This window comes from Sceloporus occidentalis, unplaced genomic scaffold (genome assembly GCF_023333645.1).
Source record: "Sceloporus occidentalis isolate IW3139 unplaced genomic scaffold, rSceOcc1.0.p SCAF_36, whole genome shotgun sequence".
Taxonomy (NCBI): Eukaryota; Metazoa; Chordata; class Lepidosauria; order Squamata; family Phrynosomatidae; genus Sceloporus; species Sceloporus occidentalis.
In genome coordinates this window covers 8,447,785-8,457,360 of record NW_028317016.1, presented here as the reverse complement: position 1 = coordinate 8,457,360, position 9,576 = coordinate 8,447,785, and the positions used below count along the sequence as shown (strand labels likewise).

General features: G+C 36.0%; 1 protein-coding gene across 1 annotated transcript; it reads left to right on the top strand.

Moving 5' to 3' along the window:
- Positions 1–5,290: 5,290 nt before the first annotated feature.
- On the top strand, positions 5,291–9,296 carry LOC149297915 (homeobox protein MSX-2). Its single transcript, XM_089488097.1, has 2 exons — positions 5,291–5,642; positions 8,872–9,296. The coding sequence occupies exons 1-2, from the start codon at positions 5,291–5,293 to the stop codon at positions 9,294–9,296; spliced, it is 777 nt and encodes a 258-aa protein (XP_089344223.1).
- The last annotated feature ends 280 nt before the right edge of the window (positions 9,297–9,576 follow it).

Below are 9,576 nucleotides of genomic sequence, written 5' to 3'. Positions count from 1 at the left end.
TGTAAACAAATGTTACGTACTGTATGTATATATATACATATATATACATACATACATATATATATATACATATATACATTTGATCATATCAAATTCATATTCATGCATTTTTTTCTTCATTATTTTACTTATTTTATTTATTCTCCCTGCTATTTTAGCTAATGTTACATTGTTACAATAATGATTCATCGACATTATTTATTAGCGTCTCCTAGGAACAAATGGTCTTTGTGACTGTGTCTAAGGTTGACATGCCTGTAGTTATTTCTGCATTGTATCTATTCATTGTCTATCTGTATATGCTGGCGCCTTCAAAATAAAATAAAGAAGAAGAATACCATGCACTTCAGCAACCAAGCTGTTCACCAAGCATTTCTGGAAGGGAAACTGGTTTGAGCTACAAAGATGCTCCAGCTTGTGGCTTTTAACACTTGTTGAAAGCAATGCACACCCGTATGTCTGCAGAGCATACACTCAATGACATATAACATGCTTGAGAAATCTGATATTTCTTGGAGAATAGGACAAAGCTTTATGTATTGATCTGTGACTGTAACATGATTTCTTATTCTATCTGATAGTAATCTGTGCAGTAATACATGGCATTTATTCTGACTCTAAAGACCTTTGAGGGGTTTTTTTATTAACCCTTAAGCAAACACATTACTGCACAGCATTTTCCTGATGCTCTTGAGACGTGTAAGAGCTATAATTGTTTGCCTTGATATTTCCTTGTCAGTCGAAAGCGTGAGAGAATGATCAAGTCTTCTGCCCTGCGGTCAATTAACTCAGTTCTGTTTCTGTCTCGCTTTTATTGTGGGAAAAGTCGATTTTTTTTTTCTTCGAGGTATGTCAATTGTGGAGATGACACAGAGTATGTATTAAAGGGTTACTGCAACATATATGAAGGCTGTATCTTCAAAGTAAATGTACTTCTCGGTTACATTCAGCATGTATTGGAACATGACAATAGCAAGCTTATGACTTTTCTTAGGTGGAAAAGGCAGGTATATTTATCTACATAGTTATTAAAGTAATTTTATAGCAACCAGCTGAATAGACCAATTATTAGGAGGAATCCATTGGTTGCCTTTTTTTTTACAACTGTGTGTGTCCGTTAGTGTGTGTATAAATAACATATCCTTAGATATATATACACATAAGAGATTATTTGTCTTTATATATTTAGATTTTTTTTAATATCTTATAATAAGAACATCCAGCATTTTATGGGATTTCGTTCATTAAATGTAGTGTGCTGATTTATACGACTCTGGCAGGGCTTCAGCATCTGTTGTCCTTGATTAAATTTAACAACACCCCGGTGATCCAGCAATGTGAAAGAGACAAGCACTGAGGAGACATAAGACATGAAGAGCTTCTAATTGTGGGAAAGTACGTGGAGCTTTGGGTTGGAGAAGTGCATGTATTTCATTAGACGGCTGTTCTCAGGGCTGGAGTAATAAACAGATAATTCGGTGTATAAACACAGATCGCAGTGTATTGGTAACACTGAACATTACTACAGATGGAAAGATTTATTAAGCTAGCATGATTCTCTCGCTTATTAACATCACTGGCCTCACTCTCTCTCTATATATAGTACATATTGTCTAATAGGCTCTAGTATCTGTAAATGCTGGGTGACTAGATCAGTTGTATAAAACAAATACAGGCGATGGCACACAGAGAGGTCACTTCTCCAGGTAGAATTGTTTGAAAACTGTAAGCTTTTAAGACGAGAATAACGTGTTTGGGCTGTTGTTGTTGAAGTGCAGCGCACACTCCGGTATGCCGCTGCGTGTGATATGTTGTGTACATGCATAGTTCCGCATGCACACGATATTGCGGTGATACGGTCGCTCTGAGGTCTAGAGCGTGACATTAGGGGTTAATCCGCTCGCAGGATCCCCTTAATATTATGATTAATGACTACTAATGCTATCATTACATCGTCGTTGCGAGCGCTTCCTGTCTCCCCTGTTCTTTTCCAGCAGCGAAGGACAGGAGAGGTGGGGGGGCGGAGTTATGGGCTGGCCCCATGACAGGCCCTGGGGACAGGGGGTGGGACTGCCTGGGACGGGCCGCCTCTGCAAAGGCTGCTGGAGCCGGTCAAACTCAACAGCCGCTTCCCCCAGGAGTTTGCCTTTCATCTCGCCGCTCCTGGCGCCTGCAAATAGCCTAATTTCGTCTGCAGCCTCCCCCTCCATCTCACCCCCCCTTCTCCTCTCCCTCCCCTCTCCCAGTGCCTGGGTTCTAGAGTCCCACGGACAAAGCACATCTCACCAATGTAAAGCCATCGGCTTGCTCTCTTTAAAAGCAGGAGAGGTGGGCGAAAGTTATTATGGTGGAAAGGAAGAGGGAAATCAGGGCCCTGAGAGTATAATTGGTGCTGGGGCCGGGGGAGTAATCATGTGCTGATATAAACACTTTACACGACTCTTCCTGCTGCTGATGGGCTGCACTCAGTGCTCGTAACGTTTGACCCATGCTCTTCTCAATGAGTGTTGGGGGGGGGCTATCAGCCTGGCTGGAAGACCCCTGGCTCCTGTAATGTCCCAGCCTTTAAAAGGACCTACCATTTATTTAGATCTGTCTGGCGATGTCTCAAGCCAAACTGAGGACAGAAGGAGTCTCCAAGCAATTTAACCTGATTGTCTGGAGATATTCCTGCTGTCATTTTCTGGGCAAGCACGGTGACAGAGAGAAGGCATTTACACTTTGGCTCATGTCAGACAATGTACGAATAAAAGAACCAGTATATATGGCATCTTATGCCACTGTGTCAAAATACATTACTGTCCCTGGCAGTGTTGTGTTACACAACTCACTACTACGAGGAGAAATTATTCTGTGATGTGCTGTGTGTGTACAGAAATCATCAAGTTAGATGTAACTCATCTAATTTCCTAATATATATATATATATATATATATATATATATATATATATATATATATATATATAAAATATATCAGAACATAAATAAATATATATAAATGCATCTGTATGTGTGTGCTTATTGTGTGTATCACACAGTACCTATATAACAACAATTATGGGGTAACATAGAGGGTACAGAGAATCATTAAGCTTTTGAAACCTCTACACAACTTAAGAATTAATACCCTGTATCCAGAAAAGTAATATGAAGTAGTAGCTTTTAGACAAGGCCATCGCGTACACACCACATGGAAGGGATGAGTCTCAGTTTTTGCAAAAATGTAGAGAAACTTGGACTTATTAGTGGTTACTGGATGTGTGGGATTTCTCATAGTTATTTTTATTATTTATATACCGATATATATATATATACATACATTAAATATATGAGGAAAGATACCAATATTATTATATTATTATAATCCTCCTGCATTGTGAGTTACAAGTACATGTTTTGAATGCGACGTTTCTCCATTGAACAGTTTATAACCCCACATCTGTATGGCACGGGGATTTCAATGGGTTTATGTATAAAGAGCAACTGTGGTGCAAAGTGCTAGAAGTGGTGCAGTCACCATGCCAACCAATGCGATTTCCCTGCTGATTGCTTTTTTTTTTACCTGCTTGCACCCCTTGTATTGCTGATTAACAAATATATTCAGAAAGAAAATAATTCAGAAGTGAAGTATTAAAATGCAACACTTATGGGGTATCAATAGTAAAATCACTATGGATCCCTCTAGAAAAATCCAAATAGAAGAACTGAATTCGAAAATCTATTGCGGCAATATCTAACAACAACCATGTAAAATACCACAACACATTATTTTAATACAATATTTGAATTGTATTAATTGATTAATTAAACCCTGGTGCCCTCAGTAAGTAAATTAATTAATTAATGTATTTTATTATGTGACTTTTATATTCTATACACCAATACTGTTTTATTTAAGGGACTATAAAAATATTTGCCATTATAAGTTCAGATTGTGTTTGCAGCTAGGTGGGATAAAAGTGTTAAGAGACCTGTGAATATGTATAATTTTGTAATCATTTATTATATGTTGAACTTCAAAGGATAAGCCTTTTTATTTTACCAATAGTAAAAAAAAAACTTGTCACCATCTTCTTTAGCAAGAAAAGTCCTGGGGGGGAGAATGGGTTATTGCGGTATAATTAATTACAAGATTGAATGTTAGGGTATGATGGTAACACATTAGTCTAATTGTTCCAAAGAATGATTATGCAACAATTATAGGATATCATAATTGTGGGATAATTATAGAATCCATTAATCATGTGAAAACTGCAATTATATTAGAGACTGTTTTCTGATAGAAAAAAAAGATTAGTCTTGAATATTTTCAATGGAGATGTGATCGTGCTGCATATTGTTTTGCTGGGAAGTGTATGCACGTGGTATTAAGTTATGCTTGAGTTCCTAGGACTTCTGTAAAATATAAAGAAAAGCGTGGGAAATATTATTAAGTAAAGTTGCAAATCAGCTTGTTATCTTGTTGTTTTAACATTTAATTTTACTGAACAGAAGTTTCTTAGAAATATTTTTATAATAATATAATTTAAATATATATATATATATATATATATATATATATATAGCATTTTAATATCTGAGATCTAATGTGGCTTCCACAAAAGATATTGATGATGTATTTTTTTTTATTGTAGGATCATTGGATCATTGGATTCTAAGACGACTATCATGGTACTCTAACAGGCCATTGACTTCAAAAGCACAAAGCAATTGCTTACCTTGTAGTCAGATATCAAATTTATCTATATCAGTTAAAAGCCAAGGTGATAGTTAAAATGTTTACATGTAGACACATGAAGACATCACAAAGGCAGAAGTCTTTAAAGCGGAGACTAGAAAGAGAAAATTGGTTATATGAGCTTCCTCTTCATATAATCAGCCTTAATTACCCAAGTGACTTTTCAGTTTCTTGTGATTACAGCCCTACAGGTATCACTAATAACACAGCACAGACTGCAGTCTATCTAATTAACTCCCTCGTTTTCTTTTCTTTTTTCTTTTTTTTTTTTTTAACGAAAACACTTCTAAAATCACTGCCATTAAAAAAAATCCAGCCAATCAGAAGAGCCTTGTGGATACGTCACAAGGTTCGGGCGTTTCCTGTTGGCTGTCAGAGCAGCTGCTTTCAAAAGAGGAAAGAAAAAGTTTAATTGAGTTTCCTTGAAGTCTGTGTCTGTGAAGTGTTGGTTCTCAGAGCTGCTTGCATCTACAGAACTGGGCTACCTTCATTCCAAGGATCTTAGCAAGGAAGAAGGGGATTTGCTTTTTTTGCTCCCCTTAAACATCATAATGTCTTCCCCGCTGAAAATAAAAGAGGATTTAAGCTCAGATGAAGAGGGAACTGTGCATCCTATCCACTCCCCAGCTGAAGTTCACAAGATCAAGGTCTCCAGTCTGCCTTTTAGCGTGGAGGCTCTCATGGCTGATAAGAGGATTCCTAAGGAGATGCCACATCTACGTGGATTGGAGGCTCCTGGGGCAAGCAGTACCCCAAGACACCTGCAAGTAGGGTTAGTAAGCAGAGAAAGCCCAAGCCCCCCTGGCATTACAAGAAGTTTTGAAACCTCTTCTGTGAAATCAGAGAATTCCGAAGATGGGACTGCATGGGCCAAGGAAGGAGGCAGCTACTCCCCTCCGCCAAGTAAGTTTATAAGACACGATTTAATGATCAATGCTACAAATTCATGGCTTGCGTGCTTAATCGAACGCCAGAAGCATATCTATCTTTATCTTTACACCAAAGGGTTGCTGTGTGATTGTGTCACTGTGCTTACACCTATACATATATATAGTTATATATAACACACACACACTTAATATGCTAAATTACTGTTGCTGACCCATTCAGTACGGTTAACATCGCACAGCAATCGCTTGGTCCATACAACTTCACGATCGGTTTAATTAGTCGTACCTAATTTAATTAAATCAGGCAGCCTGTTTGTTTAATAACCACGATCCTGGGCATTGATGACTAATCACATGTACAGATTGTGTGACTGTGGTGTGCATACCCTTTTTTTCTTTGTGTGTCTTGGTTTACTGTCTGTGTCCAGTGCTACACTGAAGTATTCTTCTTCAAAGCAAGCAGATAAGCTTATCTAGATAGTTGTAGCCAACAGTAAACATGTAGTATTCTGGTTTACACTACTCAGAGAGACAGTCTTCTGGTTGGAATGTGCTCACAGATTCCCAATAGTTAAAACTGCTGCTTTAGCAGATGAAGATCATGGGATCCGGATGTTTATTTTAGATTTTCTTGGTGTCTGTAGACAAGCACTTCAGTGCAATTGTTTTCTGGGCATTAGAACAATATTTGAAAATTGCTTTTTCTGGAGCTATTAAATACACTCGATTCGTTTTCTCATCTACATTATATGGGGTTTGAAATATATAATTTATCCTTATTTCCAGATTTTTATTGTACGATTTTAAAATAATTTCTGCCAGTAGTATGCATTATTTGACACTGTGTGTGTTGTCACATGTTTTAGTTATATACTCTTAAAATCTCTATGGCATAAATATGAAATTATAAAAAAGTGTCAGTAAATTGTATAGGGCATAGTGGAAATAGTAATTTGAAAGAACTATGTATACATCAGAGAGTGTTGAGTGTAATAGCCCACCAAGTATTGGTATAGAATAACCAATGCTAACAGGTACGTTAAAAGTGTGACTGCTATCCCTATTATCATCTTCTTAGACATCGATTCCTTTTCAAGACACGTTCAGCTGCATTACTACCTGAAAATGCTGATGATGTCACTTTAATCTTTGGTTTAAAAACATAATTACATTAACTGATTGCGTTAAGGGGGGGTGCTATTTGACACAATTGCACAATTTCTATAGCAAACCAAAAAGTGGGGTCTGCTTCTGCTGACATACACCTGTAACACTTAAACTGTCCACTTCACGGACATCAGTGTCACAAAATATATTTTTTATACTCATAAGTGAAAGATAACTAAAAAAATAGATCATATAGTATGTATCATATCCCCAATAAACCTTTATTACATGGGCTCATTCAAGGTATTATGCATCTATTAATATATTTATTTTTACCTTTTTTTAAAACAAAAAGACTAATCTTTAATTAGTTTATTAAAGATTAATCTGTTTGTCTATATAGCAAGATTGTTCCTTATCCTAACATTTTCCATGAAAAGATGATATTAATATAATATATATATATTGCTAATACACAGCTGCAAATGTTAAGTAGCGATTTTTAATTATGATGTATGAAATACAAACAAGAAAATCAGATGTAATCACTAAAGAGTAATGCATTATATGTAGTGTAGTGTATGGGTATGTGTGTTCTGTGTGAAGTTTAATACAAACAGCAAGATCATACCTTTTTAATGTAAAGGATTTTGATGCTTTAAGTCGGTACGCAAAATAAATGCTTAACATTTTATCTGAATGTTTTATAGACATAATAATAAAATCCAGTATAAACCTTGGTTTTAAAAGTGTAGCTAACCAGCAAATAATAACGTGTGATATTAGTCCATCCACTTATCTGACATTGCACGTAGCTGGAAAGAAAGGAATTGGAAGTTTTACTACAACAATAAGGGAAAAGATGTATGACCAAGCAAATTATTTAAACTGCTTATCTTTACTAAATTGTACTTTACATGAAAAATACACAATTAATATGGCATATTAAAATTAGGACCTGATAATATTAAATGATGATCCGTCTCAGTTGGAAATGTTGTCTACCTTTATATAAATTACTAAAATCACGTCATGTTGCCTCTATGTATATATTTGATAATATCAGTAAAATACATATTGTGGTATTGTTGACTTTAACAGTTTATATTAATAGAGGATTTTATAATTTTAACAAGTAAGCTGTGACCATCACTATAGCAGCTCCTCAATTTGATACAAAAAAAAGCCCATAGGATTGCCTTTTAGTTAGATCCTTTAGATGCAAATTCAATCTAAATTCATAATTGGAGTAGATTTGTTTTACGCTAATAAAATTTGTTTGGAGTTAAAAACCTGAAATAACGTCTTATATATATTAAAATAAATATATTTAAATATCTAGAAATCCTGAAGGCAAATATTTCAGACTATTTACATCATTAAGTGTTAGGAGGTGAGAATTCTCTTAAATCTAAGATGAAAAGCTTTAAAGTGATAAAAGCAAATCCCATATAAATTTCAGGGGTTACAATGGCGTCATTTATTTTTTGCTGTTGAGACATTGTGTTTTCTGTTACACATTAACCAGTTAACTTGACATTTTCATGTTGAGTTATAGTTTTAGTATGTGAACAGTTAGTGATGCAGTCGTTTTAAAGTCTAATACCTGCATACTTGGTAACATTTACCTAAGAGGTTTTCTTTAAGTAATAAATGTAATATCTATGTCTAAGGCTGTTACATAAAACATATTTATAAAACTACCTAATTTAATAACCCAATAAATAGAAGGGTTCAATATATATTATTATTTTTTTAGGCTTTAGGCTTTAGGGCCAGATTCGGTTACCTTAAATAACTTTTTGTCAGGTACATGAATATCCGTTCTGTCTCAGTTTGGCCTGGGGAAATGTGAGTAGGAGATATGCACATGGACTTGTATAATATTCTTAAGGTACAATATACTTATGTAGCTTTAACCCCTTATTTTCCAAATTGTAGTATAGGTTCTCTCCCATCTAACTCCATCATGTGGGTTAACTTACATCCCAACTTGTATTTATATAATGAAACATTTGGATTTAGTGATATATACATAATGTCCTCAATGTATGTGTTTCCTAGTCCATGATGTTTTATAAAGGTGCTAATTTTAGGTATATATTGGTTGACTGATTTTTTTATTTTTTTTACAGGACACCTGAGTCCCTCCACCTGCACCCTTAGGAAGCACAAGACCAACAGAAAACCTAGAACGCCATTTACCACATCACAACTGCTGGCTCTAGAACGCAAATTTCGTCAGAAACAGTATCTCTCCATCGCAGAAAGAGCTGAATTCTCCAGTTCTCTAAACCTCACAGAAACCCAAGTCAAAATCTGGTTCCAAAACCGGAGAGCTAAAGCCAAAAGACTACAAGAAGCTGAACTAGAGAAGCTTAAAATGGCTGCCAAACCAATGTTACCCCCTGGTTTTAGTTTACCATTCCCAATCAACAATCCTATCCAAGCTGCATCACTGTATGGCTCTTCTTATCAGTTCCATAGACCAATGCTCCAGATCCCACCTGTAGGACTATATGCTACCCCTGTTGGATACAGCATGTATCACTTATCTTGAGAAAGAGTCTAGGATAGGACGGTTTAATACCCTGAACGCTCCAGATGGGCATTTTGTCCACATATATGCACCAAAGAACTGTTTGAACACCCCTAGATCCCCTTTGAGATGGGAATGTACTATATATGCGGACTAGGGTGCTGTTATCTGGATCTAACTGCTCCGGTTTTTCGGTAGACTTTGATATCTCACCAAAATCTCTGAGACCATTGAAACAAATGATGGCGAAGTTCTAAGGACTGTGGGACAAGTCGGAGAGGGTTGTTATATATGGTCAGAT